At 41.1% G+C, this 19,536-nt stretch overlaps 1 protein-coding gene across 5 annotated transcripts in view; it reads left to right on the plus strand.

Annotated features, from left to right (window-relative positions):
- The window catches only part of LOC148517986 (mediator of RNA polymerase II transcription subunit 15-like), a 49,010-nt gene that overhangs the window by 4,262 nt on the left and 25,212 nt on the right, over positions 1-19,536 (plus strand). Inside the window, exons 2-10 of one of the 5 annotated variants that reach the window (XM_088477862.1) lie at positions 2,958-3,045; positions 5,462-5,513; positions 8,223-8,252; positions 8,339-8,551; positions 12,697-12,992; positions 13,903-14,223; positions 14,379-14,594; positions 17,684-17,800; positions 18,884-19,020. In XM_088477862.1, coding sequence (XP_088333988.1) covers positions 2,958-3,045; positions 5,462-5,513; positions 8,223-8,252; positions 8,339-8,551; positions 12,697-12,992; positions 13,903-14,223; positions 14,379-14,594; positions 17,684-17,800; positions 18,884-19,020 — 1,470 coding nt within the window. Of the gene's footprint in view, positions 1-2,957; positions 3,046-5,461; positions 5,514-8,222; positions 8,253-8,338; positions 8,552-12,696; positions 12,993-13,902; positions 14,224-14,375; positions 14,595-17,683; positions 17,801-18,883; positions 19,021-19,536 lie in introns of all 5 variants that reach the window. The other 4 variants (XM_088477861.1, XM_088477860.1, XM_088477863.1 and 1 more) reach the window with 4 other exon arrangements.

Below are 19,536 nucleotides of genomic sequence, written 5' to 3' on the forward strand. Positions count from 1 at the left end.
TCCTTGTTGACACGTATGTCGGATGTGACGACATCACGTTCTTCACATTGGAGGCTCCATGTCCGCCGGCAAGAAGGCCGTGTTAGTGAAGGTTCCAGGTGCCAGGACACGGCGCATTGGGGTGGGGGGAGGTGCCAGGCAGGGGACGCGAGATTGGGGCAGGGGACACGGCATTGGGTCAAGGGAGAGTGCCGAGCAGGGGATGTGGCATTGTGGTGGGGGGTAGTTGTCCATCACAGTGCAGGGGCGGTGTCAGGCTGGAGGGCAAAGATCCTTCCTGTATAAAAGTTCAGACAGGAACAGTCACCTGAACTGATTAAAGAGAACCTGCAAGTGGGTCCAGTATATGTAGAGCTGTATATAAAAATATATTCTGTGTAGCCTGCAAGTGGGGACAGTATCTGGGCCTCTAAGAAGAAGAGAATTAATATATGGGGCTCGATTCTATTCTGCACGAAGTGAATAGCTATTCAATACACCGCTCTGCTAAGCCCGACTAAGGATTTCTTCTCGCATCCCTCTGGGGATGCGCGCAGAAATCCGACAAGTCCAGGCACGAGGCTGTTTTCTGCCCATTGCGCCTGGAAAACAGCATCGCGCCGGGAAGCTAGATCGGGGAATGCCCGTTCTCGCGCCTTAAAAAGCGTGTTTAGTCGCGAGAACGGGCATTCTCCGACTAAACACAGTGCAGAATAGAATAGACCGGGAGCTATCTCCCGGTGATATTTACATCGCGGGCAATTGAATCGAGCCCGTGAATTGTTATTTCAAGTTTAAATCACTATAAGGTCAGGATTTAAAACATTTTATTATTGCAAAGGCCCCCACCCGGCTACTTTTTGATGCCACCCGGCTTGAAAAAATTTCTGGGGAGAACACTGCATAGTGCTATACATAGATACGCTATGCTATAGATTGTAAGCTTGTGACCAAGGCCCTCTTCTCAGACTGTTAGTACCCGGTCTAGTTTTATTAATATTTTGTTCTCAATTTTGAAGTGCAAATGAATATGCAGTAAAAAAAAAAAAAAAAATTTATAATACACACAAACAATACTTATATACAGTAATGCTGTATGTGGCCATCTTGCTGCCAGCGACTCCGTCCTTGAATGCAGCTTTACTGGCGCTGATGGCTTAGTACCGATGACATACTGACCTGGCTGCAGCGGAAAATGGACCCTTCCGCTGGTGTTATTGGCTAAACGCTCAGAGGGAGGGAAGGGGGCGAGCAGTGCAGCACAGGATGGGGCTGCGTGCCGAGAAGCCTAGCACCAGCCCTGAAAAGGTGATAGCTGATTGGTTGCTGTGTATTACATACAACTCATTATTCTTTGCACTAGGTTATTAACTATGCTCTTTACTGTTTTGGGCATGTTTTTTCTCCATTTACAAAATATGATTCTCACCGTGCAGTGGATTTCCAGTGCACATTGATGTGCTTATTTGTTGCTGCACTTTCCTGAAATACTACAAGCTTGGGGGTAGATTTACTAAATAGATTTTTATTTATTTATTTGTTTAAACTGCCGCAGGAATCGATGCTAAAAAAAGAGTCTGGTTTAGCATGGTTTCCTGTTGCGGTTTAAAAATGTTCGGTCATAGCTGCCGATCGGCAACTTTGAAAATATGGCACTTAGTATACCTACCCCTTGGTATAGGCTATATCTAGTCATGTAAACAAGTAGTAGATGTCAGACTGGGAATAGGGCTGTATTGTTGGTGCAAAACCTGAGCGTACTTCTGCTACTCAATGGTATCTTTAGCTCTACCCCCCCCCCCCCCAACCACCAATATAATTTCCCTTTTTTATGTGTTGAGTATTTTTTAAACCTTTGCTAACAGTCTGAGCTGAATATTAAATGAACAAGAACAGTACTGTGTGTATAATATCTTTCTCTATATTTCCCCAGCAGATGATTTATTATTAAGTAGACTGGTTTATTTTCAATATATGAAGAATGTGCTACAATATTTGCTATAATTAACAAGAGGATTATTACATGGACATTGTAGTTGTTGCAGTTAGCAGTCTTGATACATGGGGGGGGGATTCAATTCATTGCGAATTGAATAGCGCCGGGAGGGAGCTCCCAGAGCTATTCAATTCAGTGCGCTGTTGTGTCGGAGAATGCTGGTTCTTGCGACTTAACAAGGGTGTTAAGGCGCGAGAATCGTCATTCTCTGACTAAAGTGCCGGGCACATGGCTGTTAGCGCCGCGCTAAGCAGTAAAACAGCTGCACCTCCGGCACTTTTGTTGGATTTCTTGCATCCCCAGGGGGTGTGAGAAGAAGTCCTTTGCACACCCAAACAGCGCGGTGTATTGAATAGCTTCGGGAGCTCCCTCCCGCGGCTATTCAACATCGCACTGAATTGAATTCCCCCCATTGTTAATTTAGTGAGTCCGATTAAATTATCAATTGAATGCCTCAATTTACAGTATGTGCTGGATCATGTTCCAGCTATATTTTAAGAGATTTTAATTGTTATTAATAATTGTAACTATTTATTAAGCTGATTAATTCTTCTATTTATGAAGTACACACCAGCGCAGTCATTTTGGAATATAGGATTATTGTGAGGTTGGCAATACCTCTTCTTTATTAGACTGCTGCAGGTGTGTGTTTGTATCCACCCCCTCTGTTTGTTAAGCTCTGGGTTTCTATATTTCCTCTGCATTTTTAAAGGGTCAAGGTATTTTTTTTTATATTCTCGGTAGATATATTACTTTGTCCATGCCTGTCGTATCTGTGTTGTGTGTTTTTTTTTTTTCCCTGTTTAAATTGAAAGTATATTTACATTTGATGTAGATGCTTTTTACTCCACTTCCTGATTACAAGAACCGGGATGACTTCTACAGGAAGTGTACCCTGTAATTGTTTGTGATGTCTTCTATTTCAGCACAATAAGGACTTCTAGCTTCTGGCTCAAGCAAATGCTGTCTTTCTGTATTTCAGTGATGAAGCAATGCGCAAAGCGGGGGTTGCTCACAACAAGTCTAGCAAGGAGATGGAAAGCCATGTTTTTCTGAAAGCTAAAACACGTGTAAGTGTCTTGTACATCCGTGAAGTCCTAAATGGTCCTCTCCGCTTTACTGGAGACATTCCTATTGTGAGGTATTAAACATGGAGTGTTGACATTTTTGTTTATTGCACATGTTTAAGCAGCTCTCTACTTAACTCTGATCTTCACCTATTGCCTAAGTCACAGGTTCTCAAACTCGGTCCTCAGGACCCCAAACAGGGCATGTTTTCAAGGTCTCACAGAATCACAAGTGAGATATTCGCTCTCCCTGTGGATCTTTTAAAATGTGACTCGGAGTAATGAATACACCTGTGCGCCTGCTGGGTGACCTGGAAAACGTGACCTGTGCGGGGTCCTGAAGGCCCATTCTGAGAACCTCTGGCCTAAGTAACCACTCCTTCAGGTCATGTAATTTAACTCCTAACGACTGTGTTTTTGTTTTTTTGTGTGAGTCTAATAAGTAGGGTGAAGTCTCAGGTGCTTTCAAAGGGGATCTCCATTTAGTTATCTTCTAACATTAGACACAAGTATGTAAAGTGGTTTACTATGCTATTCTTGTTGAACCCGGAAGTAGATTTTAATGCTTCTGTAAATATCCATTTAAGCCCCTTATTCTCTGGTGTCAAATCATAGAGCTCTTCATTACATTTTGCCTTTCTCACAGAGGGGCTGACTGAGTTAGGAGCAAAGCAAAAAAAATTGCACCTTGGCAAAACCATGCTGCACTGCAGGTGGGATAGATTTAAAATGATGTGCAGAGACTTCTAGATTTGAGAAGGATGTTTCTAAACTCAAATCTAAATTGCAGTCTAAAAATAAAGCTGTCCAGCATTTGTAGGCTACTTGCAAAAGCAGCCAGTGTTTACCCTGCTTGCAAAAAAAAAAAAAAGACAATGGCTTCATTGATTTGATTTGGATTTCTGAGTGCATCATATGGTATAATATAATTTGAGTGAGGTTTGTAGAGCTCTCATTTCTGGAAAAATTGGCTACTCGTTTCAGAATAAAGTTTCCCAATCTAGAATGATAGAATTCTAATTGTTTGGAAATTGATTTATAACTTTACCGGCCTGATGAGCAGCAATAATTGATTCTCTGATAGCATTGCAGAAGCATTTTCATCTTTGCATGGTGCTAGCACAAGCATGAATGCTCCAGACTGACCTGTCATAGCTCCTGCTTTACATAGAGGTGTCAAAGCAAAGCCTTTTTTGTTTTATTTGTCATTGAAACTGTTTTGTAAAGTTTTAGGAGTTGGTTAAAATTATATGCTTTCTAACAGCGTTGTGATATGTGAATATACAGATTTGAAATAAGGCATAACTTTTCATAATTCAGTCTTTTCTACCTTTCTTGGTTGCATTTCATGCCTGATCCAGTGGCAGTAGTACTCAAATGTTAAGGATTAAACCCATCCAGTAGCATTGTAATAGGAAATGAATATAAAAATATTGGTATTGCTGGTAAATCTCTGATCTTACATTGGGGAGCTACTGTTATTGTATGACACCCATAATCAATTGTATGACCATTCTCCAACAAGAGTGCTTGGACTGAGGAGTTTGTCATTATTGCACCATGATCGTATTGGCAATTGTTAGAGCTAGACACGCCCACATATTCCCCAGTTCATGATACAATTGAGCAGTTTTTTTTTTTTGTATCTGTCTTCAGTTCAGCTGTGTTCACAAGCTAATAAATGACAAATCTACTTCCTTCCTTCCTACCTATATATCCGTGTGTTATTACCCAGTTTTGTTCTATTTATGTTTCCAATTATAAAGCGCAACGGAATATGCTGCGCTATATAGCAAACCGTTAATAAATAAATAGTAACTTTACTAGATAACGCTGTCGTTCTTCTAGAGCAGTGGTTCCCAAATCACGGCGCCCTAGATTATCAATATTGCTTTCACGGCACCCCTAAGCCAATAGTTTAATCCGAAATTTCTAATTTTTTTTAAGTATGTAGTAAAGTGAAGTAAATTGTGTTTACCTGTCATCCTTAGGATGAGTTATGTGGTGGTGGACAGGTCTGCGCTTCAGTTTGTCCACATATTTACATTACATTAACCATAAAAAAATTGGAATTTGGTGCTGAGGCACCCCTGCAAGTGTCCAGAGGCACCCCAGGGTGCCGCGGTGCAGAGTTTGGGAACCACTGTTCTAGAGGCTTCACTAGCATAGAGCAGGTAATATAAATACATTTTATTTTAATTTTTTTCGTGTGTAGCGCCACAGAATGTTGGGATTTTATAATCTGTATTTGAAAATTGGGAAGAATACAGTGAAAGAACATTTTTCACATCCAGTAACCTTTTTATACTGAGTGGATAAACTACTTTTACCACCTTGTATTCTTTGCAAATTGTAATTATGGCTCCCATGTTGCAGTGCTTGGCTTGTTTGCTGACTTGTCATTTCTTCCTGATTACAGGAGGAGTACCTGTCTTTGGTGGCCAGACTCATTATTCACTTTCGAGATGTCCGTAAGTCTCTTACTTCAGATTGATTTTTTTTTTAAACCTCTTGATGTCCCTCTGTGCAATAATCTTATTTCCAAATTATGACTGTCAGTCAGCAAATTGGATGTTTTTTTTTTTTTTTCACAATATGTAAAAAAAAAAAAATGCTACTACGTTGTAACAGAAAATCCTAGCAACACTACCAGTAGGGATTTCCTTCAGGTCGGCTTGCCCGAGTCCTTTCTTTGTATTGCTACATTGGGTAGTCCATGCAAAGAAATACTATATGACCCATGCAGACATGTGCTAATGGTATCTGCTACTTCAGTAACCAATTGAGCCTATTTGCTTTTGATCTATGGATACTATGAGTGGTGTGTGACCTATTGGGGTCTATGAATCCTAGATGTCTGTCCTGTTTTGGTGGGAAAAAAGGGTTTTCTGTGTTGGCATGGAGAGAAAAAACATGACCGATGTACACACTTATGACCTCACTCTGAAATATATGCACAAATACGTTGTTCATTATTGAACAGCTCATATGCTTTCTGTCACCCTTTTTATTTCCTCTGTATCCGTTACAAAGTTAATGACATTATTATACTTTACCTAGAAATGTAGAAGCAATTTTGATTGAAATGTCTTGCATGCTTTTCATATGATCATAGACTAACTGACAATCCAAAAGGCCAGAGATTTTGGTCCTTTTGTTGAGCAGCTATTACCATAGCACTAAGGAGGCTGGTCCAGTCACGGCGTCCACATCACATGCCGGCTGAAACAGTAGGCATAATGGAGCTCCTCTCCATTCAGTCAGTTCTGTGCTGGGAGCATGTGTCATTACATTTTGCTTTCTTTCATACTCTGCCTGTCAAAATCCCAAAACATTTTTATCTTCTCTACAACGTCAAATTACCAGATACGTATTTTGGGATAAGGCAGTGGCCTCAAAGGAGTATGGACAAAGCACTGACTTCCCCAACTGTGCTAGGAGATGTAGATCCCTAAAATGTGCCCATATGATGAAGTTGCAGTTTTTTGCCAAATGGGAGACTGGCAGTGGACCACAAAACATAAGCTATAGGTCTCCATAGAACGGTTTTACAAAGCTCTTGCTGTCTTAATTGAGCCATAGGAGTGCAAAAGACACATTCCACATGTGCAGGCAGGATTATCTTCCTTACATGCCATAGCAATAGGCTTTCATACCTCTGCTTTCCATATCTCTGAGTTCCTCCGGGCCTCCATTTAGCAAATTTGGTGGTGTTAGGGATATTAAACTGGCCAAGGCTGGCTGCCATGCAATCCATGCCACCCTCAAAAACACTTCCTTGTTTAACGGCAGTATGCACAGAATACGGAATCGGTATGATTTACCGCCGGCCGCATGGTTCAAATCCTGACAGCGGCAGCCCGGCAGGGGGTGAAAATCCAGATCGTCCAAAGGTAAGTATTTACCAACCCTATTCTACGCCCTAACCCTCCCATAGGGGGGGCCTAACCCTAATCCCCCCCCCCCCTCCGTGCCTAAACCTAAATCCCGCCGCCTAAACCTAAGTCCCCCGGGGGGGGGCTGCCTAACCCTAACCTCCCTCTTCCCCTAGCCTAACCACCCGGGGGGGTGCCTAACCATAAATCCCCCCTGGGAGCCCATAACCTAACTCCACCCCCCCTTCCCCCGCGGCTGTCCATGCCCGCCTTACCTTAGATCGGTAAACCTGGTGTCGGGCTCCCGGCGTAGGTCTAATGACAGGCGTCGGGATTTCGACGCCTGTCATTAGACCCCTACCGGATTAGACAGTCGGGAAGCCGGCGGTCGGGATTACGTCCGTCGGCTTCCCGACTGCTGCCCAAGATTACATACTTCCTGTAATTCTTGTTCAGACACCCTGCTTCTTTCTAGCAATGCTGTATAGCACAACAAATCCCTTATAGCATTTCTAAAACCTCTTCCTTGCGAAACTGCTCAAGAATTACTCTCCTCATACCTAAAACTGGAGAAAGATCTAAATTGTTCCTTGATCAATTGGAATATTACTCTTCAGGCTGAAAGAAAGGCTGGAGCATACAAAAGGTTCCTCATAAAGCAGATGCTCGGCAAAAGCAGTCCCACTTCTGTTTTTGGTAACTTCAATGTTAAGGTCTATAAGTGAATAATACTTAACTGACTTTTGCCACCCATGGCAGACAATCTGTCTATTGTGTAGTTTGGTTGTTTTCAACCTCAACTTTGGAAGATATACTGCTTTCTTGATACACCTCACAAATCATGCTTTCCGATTAAAACTACTGTCTAGCTCCTGTTCCCTTTCCTGTTTTCCAGCTTAGCTCAGCGCTGACAGCCTCGCGGCCAGCACTTTAGTCGGAGAATGCCTTTTCTCACGACTAAACACTCAGATTAAGTTGCGAGAACCGGATTTCTTTGACTTAACTGCTTCCTGTCGGAGTAAACATCGCGGTGAATTGAATAGCTCCAGGAGCTCCCTCTTGGAGCTATTCAATTCACGCTGAATTGAATCGCCCCCTGTTTTTCTCTTCTGTGGTTGCCCATAAATCCCTTTGGCCTTAGTGACATTAGTAAATACAGTACATTGGTTATTGCAACATTGTTTTATTCAATATTTTGTTTATTTTTTATCTGTATATGACTGATTTCTTTATTAAACTATTGTAAAAGTGGTGTCTTGCATGGTGTTCAGAATATCCATTGTTTTATTTTTGCTCCTTTTACAGTAAACAAGAAATCCCAGGCATCTGTAAGTGGTAAGAACTTTACAATTTTATTGACTCATCTTTTTTTTTTTTTTAAAGCTATTGTTCTTTTGTAATATATTTATTTTATCCCACAGACCCCATGAATGCTCTACAGAACTTGACAGGTGCAGCTCCCGTTGGTGCACAAGGAATGCCTATGGGGGTCCGTCCTCCTGGACCCCAAATGGGAGGCATCAGTGGAATGGCACAAATGGCCCAACAAATGAGCCTTCCTGGTCAGCCACAGCCTGGTACTACGGGTATGCCACCACATGGGATATCTGGTGTATCAACAGGAAACCAACCTAGTAAGTGGTCTTAGTTACTCTTTCTGCTGTACAAAGTGGTCAATCTTATTAGGTGTGAAGGGGTCACGTTGCTGTTGCAGCGGCACCACTACTTACTCCTCTCGTGACTCGATGTTGCTCAAGACGTGCAGATTTTTATATGCATCCCTACGAGGCTGCGCACTAGAATCAGCAAGTACAGAGGTACCATAAGTGCAGCATACGCGACTAATAGGATCGACCCCCAAAGAATTAACAGAAATGTGTTTTCCCTTCCACTCTTTATTGAATAGCAGCTTTGTTTGCTTTTATTATAGCTTTTATTTTTTAGTAAGCTTTCAAAATTTTATTAGAAAACACTCGGCATTTGGAAACAGTCACAGTAATCGTACTTAGAGGATATAAAAGGCAGACAGATCCTTTGATATAAGAGCCTACAGTAACAATGTATATAAAACAGAGCTGAATAAATGATTGTATTGGGCATTTTGGTGTTTTCAAGTGGGTGGTTCTCCGAACATTAAAAATACCTCACCATGAGAAATTGAAAGCATTTTGTTTTTGTTTTTTAATTGGATTTAATTGGAGGTGTCACTAAGCCAAATCACACAGAATAACTCAGTGATGCCACTTCAGATGTCTCCTCTGCTTGAAATATCACATTAGCAAACTAACACAAGTAAATGGCAAAATTGTCAGGCAATGTGTTTTGACTGCAGTACACTGAAGAATGAAGCTTTTTCTTTGGGGGCGATTCAATTCAACGCGAATTGAATAGTGCCGAGAGCGAGCTCCCGGAGCTATTCAATTCAGTGCGCTGTCGGTTATCGCGGTCATCGCGCCTTAACAAGGGTGTTAAGGCGCGGTAACCGACATTTTGTGACGACATTGCCGGCCGCGCACCCGGCACTTTGGTTGGATTTCTCTTCGCATCCCCAGGGGGGTGCGAGAAGAAATCCTTAGCACAGCCAAACAGCGCGATGTATTGAATAGCTTCGGGAGTCCCTACCGTCGCTATTCAATAGCACGTTGAATTCCCCCTTTGTTTGTAAATGTCTAGGATGCTCTGAAACTTGACTTGCTAGCGATCAAAAAGGTTGGGGCATAATTAGGTTTCAGTTATGTAGGATACAGTCAGGTGCATAAATATTGGGACATTGACAGAATTTTTATATTTTGGCCTCTATTCACCACCACAATGGCTTTGAAATGAAACAAACAAGATGTGCTTTAACTGCAGACTTTCAGATTTAATTTGAGGGTAATTACATCCAAATCAGGTGAACAGTATAGGAATTACAACGGTTTCTATATGTGCCTCCCACTCTTTAAGGGACCAATAGTAATGGGACTATCAACTCAAAAGCTATTTCATGGACAGGTGTGGGCTATTCCCTCGTTATTTCATTATCAATTAAGCAGGTAAAAGGTCTGGAGTTGATTCTAGGTGTGACATTTGCATTTGGAATCAGTTGCTGTCGACTCTCAATATGAGATCCAAAGAGCTGCCACTATCTGTGAAGCAAGCCATCATTAGGCTGAAAAATCAAAACAAACTGATCAGAGAGATAGTAACAACATTAGGTGTGGCCAAATCAGCTGTTTGGAACAGTCTTAAAAAGAAAGAACGCATCGGAGAGCTCAGCAACACCAAAAGACCTGGAAAACAACTGTGGTGGATGACAGAAGAATTATTTCCCTGGTGAAGAAAAACCCCTTCACAACAGTTGGCCAAATCAAGAACACTCTCCAGGAGGTAGGTGTATATGTGTCAAAGTCAACAATCAAGAGCAGACTTCACAAGAGTGAATATAGAGGGTTCACCACAAGATGTAAACCATTGGTGAGCCACAAAAACAGGAAGACCAGAATAGAGTTTGCCAAACAACATCTAAAAAAGCCATTACAGTTCTGGAACAACATCCTATGGACAGATGAGACAAAGATCAACTTGTACCAGAGTGATGGGAAGAGAAGAGTATGGAGAAGGAAAGGAACTGCTCATGATCCAAAACATACCACCTCATCAGTGAAGCATGGTGGTGGTAGTGTTATGGTGTGGGCATGTATGGCTGCCAATGGAACTGGTTCCCTTGTATTTATTGATGATGTGACTGCTGACTAAAGCAGCAGAATGAATTCTGAAGTGTTTCGGGCACTATTATATGCTCATATTCAGTCAAATGCTTCAGAACTCATTGGACGGCGCTTCACAGTGCAGATGGATAAGTACCCGAAGCATACTGCAAAAGCAACCAAAGAGTTTTTTAAGGCTAAAAAGTGGAATGTTATGCAATGACTAAGTCAATCCCCTGACCTGAATCCGATTGAGCATGCATTTCACTTGATGAAGACAAAACTGAAGGGAAAATACCCCAAGAACAAGCAGGAACTGAAGACATTTGCAGTAGAGGCCTGGCAGAGCATCACCAGGGATGAAACCCAGCGTCTGGTGATGTCTGTGCGTTCCAGACTTCAGGCTGTAATTGCAACAAAGTATTAAAAAGTGAAAGTTAGATTTAGGATTGTTTAGTTTGTCCCATTACTTTTGGCCCCTTAAAATATGGGAGGCACATATAGAAACCATTGTAATTCCTACACCGTTCACCTGACTTGGATGTAATTACCCTCAAATTAAATCTGAAAGTCTGCAGTTAAAGCACATCCTGTTTGTTTCATTTCAAAGCCATTGTGGTGGTGAATAGAGGCCAAAATATGAAAATTCTGTCAATGTCCCAATATTTATGCACCTGACTGTATGTTTCTACTACGTTAATTGAATAATATTACACTTGTCTCAAATTTGAATGTTTTATTTCTGGCATTAGGCCATGGAATATTGATACTTGTTCATGTTCTCCTAAATCTTGCACACTGTAATGTATTGTATCGCCTATCCAGTCTAGTTTTGCTTATGTCCTCTATCTGTAGCTCTCCGGCGTTTTAGATTTTAATGTTTTCAAAAAATTTTGTCATTTTAAATGAAGTAGATTTAAAGGTCTAAGAAACACAATTAGTAATTAGTTATACCCTTAATGGAAACTCCTGTTTTCACATGTTTAAGGGCAGAATTAAGTATCCCTACAATGTAAGCGAAGCTTCGAGAATATCTTCAGATGGCATTAGCCTATTCACTACAGTGGGGCAGCCCTACTGGAGAGGGATTTGCGATCCCTCTCCAGTGGGTTGCAGGATGTCCCATTGCGCTTGGCAAACTGGTATGCATTGTTCATCCGGAAAGCTGCACATTAGCCACAAGGGGGTCTGAATATGGAAGCAAATTGATTACTGATGAGATCATTGTACTTCTTTCTGATTGCCAGAACGGGCTCTTATCGGAGCTCTTGTCAATTTATATTAATACATTTAAACAAATAATTATTTTTGCTGTGATGTGCGGCGATAATGATTCTTAATATTCAGGGGCTTGCCACAATGTGTAAGAGATATTCCCTTTAGAAATAAAAAAAAGGTTCCCTTTTATCACCTATCACCTATTGCCTATACTTCCTGCCAAATACTAGTATTAGCTTTTTGCAACTTTGGGAGTAAACAGTGTGAAAAAATCCATTAAATAAAATTTATTGGTGCTGCATTTTATATTTCATTTTTAGTTTGAGTACTGAAAATGTAGCTGAAATTAGATTGACATACACAATCAATTGATATTTAAACCAGCTTCTTATGCTGTTAACAAATCCAAATAGGTCAATACTAATCTGAAAAATGAAAGCTTTAATATATAGATATTATTGGATTACTGTGCTACCCATTTTGTGGTTTGCAGATTTGTTTGTGGTTTCACACCTGCCATTATTGACCAATGCTAGTGGTGCTGCTTGGCCAAGCCAACATTAAAGGTCTACTGTGGACCAATATGGTGCTCCCTGTTGAAAATAGTTGATGCCACCACTGGAAACCACTTAAGTGTGGTGGCGTGCATAGCAGTATTTAATGGTTTTATATGGATATAGGGCCTGACTCCAATGCTGTGAGGCAGTGATTTTGACCTCTAATGATGCTAGACTTGTTCATGAAGCACATGTTCCTAATGTAGTATTGATAGACTATAATCTTGTGAATATTGGAGGTAAGGCTGCACACAGATATTGCCTCCACTTGGTGAGTTAGTCAAGTCAACCTTACATCCTGCATTATGTCTTTAGCTCAACTGCAGCTCCAACAACTTGCACAACAGCAACAACAGCAGTTTCAGCAGCAACAAGCCGCTTTACAACAACATCAGCAGCAACAACAGCAGCAGCAGCAGCAATTTCAGGTTGCCCAGCAGAATGTTATGCAACCACAGCAGCAGCAACAGTTTCAATTGGCAGCAGTTGCTGCAGCTCAGCAACAGCAACAACAAGCACAACAGCAGCAGCAGGCACAGCAGCTTCAAGCTGCAGCCCAGCAACAGCATATACTGAAGCTACAGATGCAGCAACAGCAGAACCAGCATCAGGTATATTAAGTACTAGACAAAATTACTGTAAGAGAAACGTTTTCCATTTTGCTTGGGGTGCTCTGTTTACCCGTTGGTGAATTTGGTTTGTACTGAAATAGGCAATGCAAACTGGTTTCAATGAACCCTAGGAAGACAATGGCAGCAATAAACATGCAAATTATCAGTGAAAATTGGACAGAACATGGATGCTGCATGGTCTGTTTTAATTTACCCATTTTCTGTAGTGTTCATTTGGATCACTTGTGCATACAATCAGCACTTTTTTTCATTGTTGGTTGATCCCTTTATGTTTGGGTGCAAAGCTATACATTACGAGCCTTTTCACAGCTTTTGATTTTCATCTGAGCAATACATTTCTGCTTTTGTATTAAAATCATCATTACATGCTTAGGAGGGAATTCAGTTGTACGCGATAATCTATTGGTCTATATGGTCTATTTGCTATAGCGATTGTTTGGAATATATGTTGACATGCTATGTATTGGAGGGCCATGTGTTAGTTTACTGTGCTTTGATAGTAATTAATGTGTTAGCTGGACTGTGTATACAGCACTTTATTATTTCTACCTACATTTGTACTACTAATAGAAAATTCAGATTGGCTGGCTATAGGGGGAGGATTCAGCTGTACCATTTAGCGAGCCGGAGGAAGGTATTGCTAGTTACAAAAGTTACTTTGGGGGTTTCCGTCAAACCAATACGATTTTATAAGTTACCTTCGTAAATGAAGATATTGATTACAATTGTATTTCCATTTAATGCTTTGTTTTTTGATCGGCATACAATTTTAATTTTCAAAATATTTTTTGTTCCCTAAATAAAGACCTTTTGATTCAACTGCAACTAGAATACTTTACGCCTAATTATTTGTCATTTGTGTTATTTTTTTACTTATTCTTCTTTTTAGCAGTTGCAACAACAGCAGCAACTGAGATTAGTACACATTCAACAAATGCAGCAACAGCAGCAGCAGCAGCAGGTTCAACAAGCCATGCAGCAGCAACAGCAGCAGCCCATGCAGCAGCAACAGCAGCAACCACAGCAAGTGATGCAGCTTCAGATGCAGCAACAGCAGCAAGTAGCACAGAGTCAACAGCAGCTGCTTTCCGGTCAAGGGCAGGCACAGTCCCTAGTGTCACAAGGACAGACACTCCCAGGACAAATCCCGTCCCAAGTTATGTCTGTAACTCTTACACCGCAGCAGCAACAACAGCTCAAGATACTCCAGGTATTTTTCTTTACATAAATTCAAAAGTTCACTAGTTAACTTCATTAGCGGTTGTTGTAGTGCTTGTGACTGTTGTTCTTTCCTTTTTTTAGTATATTTTATTCATTTAAATAACCATTATTTTTGTTATCTTGCAATTCTGTCTACGTCAGCAGCAGGTCCAGCGAGCTCAGCAGCAGGCACAGCAGGCTCAGCAGCAAGCACAGGCACAGCAGGCTCAACAACAAGCGCAGGCTCAGCAGCAGGCCCAGCAGCAAGCCCAACAACATGCACAGCAGGCGGCTCAACAAGCAGCGCAACAACAAGTGCAACAGCAGCAGGCAGCTCAGCAGCAAGCAGCTCAGGCTCACATGGCAGCCGCAGGAAGCCAGGTAAGTGTTTGTTTGAAGAGACCATTAAGTCCCTCTCTACATGCATGGAATTAGTTTCTAACTGCAAGTTCAGCCACTTAAAGCAGCAGTGCAGGTTTATTTTGTAACGTCAAATGTCCCTAAATTGTCATTACTGATTATTGATGTGTTTTCTAGAAACCGCATACTTTTACCTGGGCCGGAAAGATTGTTTTTGGCATACTTGTTAGATTGCTTCAATTCTGTGTGGCATTAAACTTGCACTGCTCCTTTAAAATCACTTGTTTTCTGTGGTGGGTGCAATAATAATAATGCCTGCTGGTTTTAGAGGAGGCCTTCTCCTGTGCTGGTCAATGTGGCTAATACCCAGCTATCTCTGATTAACTGTGCTCTGGACTAATAAATCCTAATCTATTGTGTTGCATACGTTGAGCAAGAACGAGTATACAGTGATAGATGGTGAGTACTTTCAATAGGCTAATGTTGGTAAATGAACCAAGTGCATCTTTAGTCGACATAAGTGTTCAAAGTATTGTTGGCTACAGGGGCCTGCATGTGTTTGCTTTATGGACAAGTGTCTTTTATCTTCAACATAGAGCGCCTAGAGGGTTAACATAAAATGGGTCTTCTACACTGGGACAGCTATGTCCTTCCCCACCAGGTTTATTGTCTGCTTGAATTGCTGTGTTTTATTCATTGCATCTGTGAATCCTCTTCATCCTTTCGCTCCAGACAGGCTTCAGAACAACTGTTGTGATGTAATTGCTTTGAAATTTATTTCAGGATTCAGCTCGCAAGTTTTCAGATATAGAGGATTGTGCAGAAATCTTTCCATGAGGCTTCTCTCTGCATGGCATACACTCCTTGACGCTCTTTACCCATTTTGTGTTTGTTGTTTCATAGCCCTTACAGTAGGTGGCTCTGTCTCTGGACCATAATAGATATTCTACACCTTTCCAGAGATCCAAGTTGTAAATGTGTCTTAAAGGATCTCTAAACCTCTTCTTTTTTTTTTCTTTGTAAAGAGATATAAAAATACTGAGGCAAATTTACTTGGCCATCTGTTCTCTTCTATCTGGGTGGACGTCTTATTTGAAACATTTTCAATTGGAATCTAGGTTTCTCCACAGACTGCTACACCCATGTACTGCTGAATTTAGTGTGACTAACCCAACCAAGGCACCACAGAGCTCATTAGTAGATATTCAGTGACTCACGCTTTGTTTTTTGAAATGTGAAACTTGAGTTTGCCTGAGACCACTATTGAAGAGCTGCTACTCAGTCATGCAAGGTCTTTTGGGCTGTGATAATGTCCAGTCACTGTCTTTCCCTCTTGGGAGCTCTATAGAGCAGCTGTTAACCCATAAATCACAATAGCTGGATCTGCTGACAAAGAAAATGGAAGGAGCAATTTAACCCATACAATGCTTTGTAGATGCAGGAGAGTTAAGTGCTCTAGATAAACATTTTAGAACCAGTTCAGTACAGTTAGTATGTGTAAAACCTAATGGAAAATAAACTTAAGTAGCTATGTTAATTTATCAGGTATGATATGGCTATAGCTGCTTGTGGAGAAACAATTAAGGCTGATGCTGAGTTGGACATAATGTACGCTCCTAAAACTACATGTAAAAATTGTTTTTACACCCATATGCTGATACATAGACATTGCAAGATGTGCGTGCTGGACTGCACCAGGCTCATGTCATGCATTTGTCAAATATTTAAACCCATGTTTTGAAAGATTTATTTTGATTACAAAATATTTATTTGTGGCTAGCTAAAGGCCCCCATATAGCTGCGATGTGTTGGGCCAATTCCCTGATCCCCAGACGCCGGGATTGGGGCATTGGTGAAATCCATGTTGGATTTCCCTGATTTGTCAATCATGATTACAATATTGAGGGTTTTTTCCACCGATTCCCCGAGAGATCGGTAATTATCTATGGCCGCTGATCAGCATTTTCGACGGGCGGATCTGCAGTTATTGCCTGATGGGGAAATCTGCGAAACGGCTGTCTGATGTATGGCGCCCTTAATGCTAGTGATCATAGGCATTGTGGACTTGCGCCTGCAATTATTATGAATTTAAAGGGCATATGTGCCTGCATCTTTTCTGAGTTACTCAAACACTCCCTTACTGTACTTGGCCTGCATTAGACCCTCCCTTTCCCATATTTTCTCTCCAGTCACAAGCAGACGCAAGTGTCAGATTTGGGAAAATCTTCATAAGCACATATGCCTGCACTCTGTTTGTACAGAACCATTTTGCATGTTATACACTACACAAATTGGCGTATGTCCATATCATCAGCCCCATTAAGTCCAATGAAAGGTTTTCACAGGAACCACCTACCCTACATTGGAAAAGGATGAGCTTGCAAGTAAATTTGTGTTTGTATGTTTTATAAAAAGAAAATAATCGCATTCACTAGTCCATTTTAAAGACTGGATGTAGAGAGTAAAATAATAGAATGGTGGTTTGCTTTTTTTTTTCCGGTAAAGGCAGGAGGCTACGGAAGGGAAGCCATCTTTTTGAGCTACACGTCCAGAAATAGCCCTTTTAAAATAAGAGTACGGCTTCTAAAGCACTACCTGTGAAGTACCTCGCAGGTATGATGAAGAATTCATCTTGTATTGGTTCAGTATCTGTTGAGTATGTCATTGAATCATTCAGGGAAGAATTTAGTGACACGCGGTTTTTGTTTTGCTATTTGTTTTTTAGTTTTGTCTTGAATAACGTTGTTTATGAATGGTGGGAAATGAGCAGTGTTGTTTTGGAAGTTACAACAATTCCGCAGATTATAGCAACTATCAGTTTTGAACATATTGGCGTCCGATGGTTGAATGCGAAGATTTCCTAAAGCTTGAGACCAGGCACATAAATTAGATAATACAAAGACCTTTAAGAGACCTCTGGGGCTGCTCTGACACTACTGCGGTCAGTAAGCTTTTAGTGCAGGTGTTCCTTGCTTGGGTTGCTATACGGTGCTGATCTTTGTAGTTTTTAGGGTGCTCCTGCGCCTGCTTTTGGCTTTTGCATGCACTCTTCTCCCTCACGCCGCTTGCACTGCATTTCTTGTTTTACTTTTGTCTGTTGTCCTCCAAAGATGATCACCGCATCTATGACTCGAGGTGGGATGGCAATAAGGTCGCGGTTCCCGCCCACCACTGCATCTGACACGCCTCCAAGCTCCACCCCTATGGGAGGACAGCAGATGCCACAGGTATTGACTGACTTGTGGGTGCCAGAGCTATGACAGTCTGTCAGTTATCTGCAGTCCCTCAAGATGTAAATCTGTGTTTCTTGGGGACAGCCAAAACCTGAGGGCTGTAAAATGGTTGCCTATGTAGTTTTAGATTGCTTTTGTTGGTCTGTGGTGCCTTTTTATTGGTCTGCTAGTGTTTGCACTAGTGCAAAAGCGTGTGATTGTGATAGTGTCCTTTGCTGCTCTCTCACCATGTGGAGTAGCAAACCAAACGTACACCTATAAAACTTTCAGAGAAAATCTATATTTTAAATAACATAAACTTCTGATAGCCCCCACTTACAATCTTGAGGGGCAATTGTAAAGCTGTAGGCACTGGAATTAATCTTTTGTATATGTTTGGCAGTGCCTGTCATTTTCATCTCCTCCGTTCATTATTTGCCTTCTGTCTATCTGCTGCTTGCAATATTTATTTATGGTTTTGTTTCCTAGGGATATAGCGCTTGCAGTGTATGCTGTGCGCATCTATTACAACATAATGGGCGTTTTCTCAGGAATATTAATTTAGATGGGTTAATTTAAATATATTTGTATCAGCTACTTGTGTAAGCACATTCCTAGTTTCTATTGATAGATATTTATGGTTGCTAAGATCCAGTGGTTTCAAATTTTATATATAATATAATTTTTTTTATATATATATATATATATATATATATATATATATATATATATGTTTTCCTGTTGTCGGGCAGTGATTAAGCTGATTAGACTAGCTTGGAACACTTTCCTCTGACAATCTATAGTTCCATGTGATTAACTTTTATTTGGTGTCTAGCAGATTCCAGGGATTTGGATCAATCTGTTCCATGGTGATATCCAAGTTCCTCTTGTACAGGTGGCTCCCTGAAGATAGCACCAACTGCTACTAACCATATCTCTGCAGGTCCAGCGACAAAGCCCAGATGGATATACCTCCTGGGCATTGTGACTAACTGCTCCTTATATCTTTTTTTTTTTTGTCATTTTGCTGTTGAGGGGTTGATTTTTTAATTTTTTTTTAATATATATTTCTTTAACAAATGCAATGTTTTATTTTAGGTAAATCAGGGCAGTATCTCTTTAATGTCGTCACCATCACCTGTACAGCAGGTTCAAACTCCACAATCTATGCCGCCTCCTCCTCAACCCTCCCCACAGCCCTCACAGCCAATGTCTCAGCCTAACTCCAATGTCAGGTGAGAAAGATGCTTTAGGTTATTGACTCTTGTTGTAAGGATTCAACTGAACTAGAATTGAATTTGTATAATATAGCATATCATTAATCCATAATAATGCTAAATTTGTGACAGAGTGGGTTTGTAGGACTTTTTCTGTAATTGCTTCTAACGTTGCATACTAAGGAACTGATTTGGGGTTGAACAAAAGTCCACTTTGTTGTTGGTGAATAAAGTATATATTTTAGTCTTCAGGATCCACAGGGATACCATGGGGGAAATGTGGTTGGAGTGATCCATGCACCAAACAGTTAAGCGTTTAGCTCCCTGGATGCCTTAGGTCCTCCTCCACATATCCTGCCCCTGGCTACAGGCATTCAGTTGTTCGTTTGGTGCGGCAGGATTCAGACGCACCTTTATAACTGGGACTGTTCACGCAGTCCCAAGCTTTGTATTTTATGTTTTATTTATTTTTACTTTAGAGCATACAGCGCTAGGTGTTCTAAAGGACGCCTGTGCTGCTGCTCCACCTACTCC

Source organism: Taudactylus pleione, unplaced genomic scaffold, assembly GCF_031769625.1.
Source record: "Taudactylus pleione unplaced genomic scaffold, aTauple2 ptg000205l, whole genome shotgun sequence".
Classification (NCBI taxonomy): domain Eukaryota; kingdom Metazoa; phylum Chordata; class Amphibia; order Anura; family Myobatrachidae; genus Taudactylus; species Taudactylus pleione.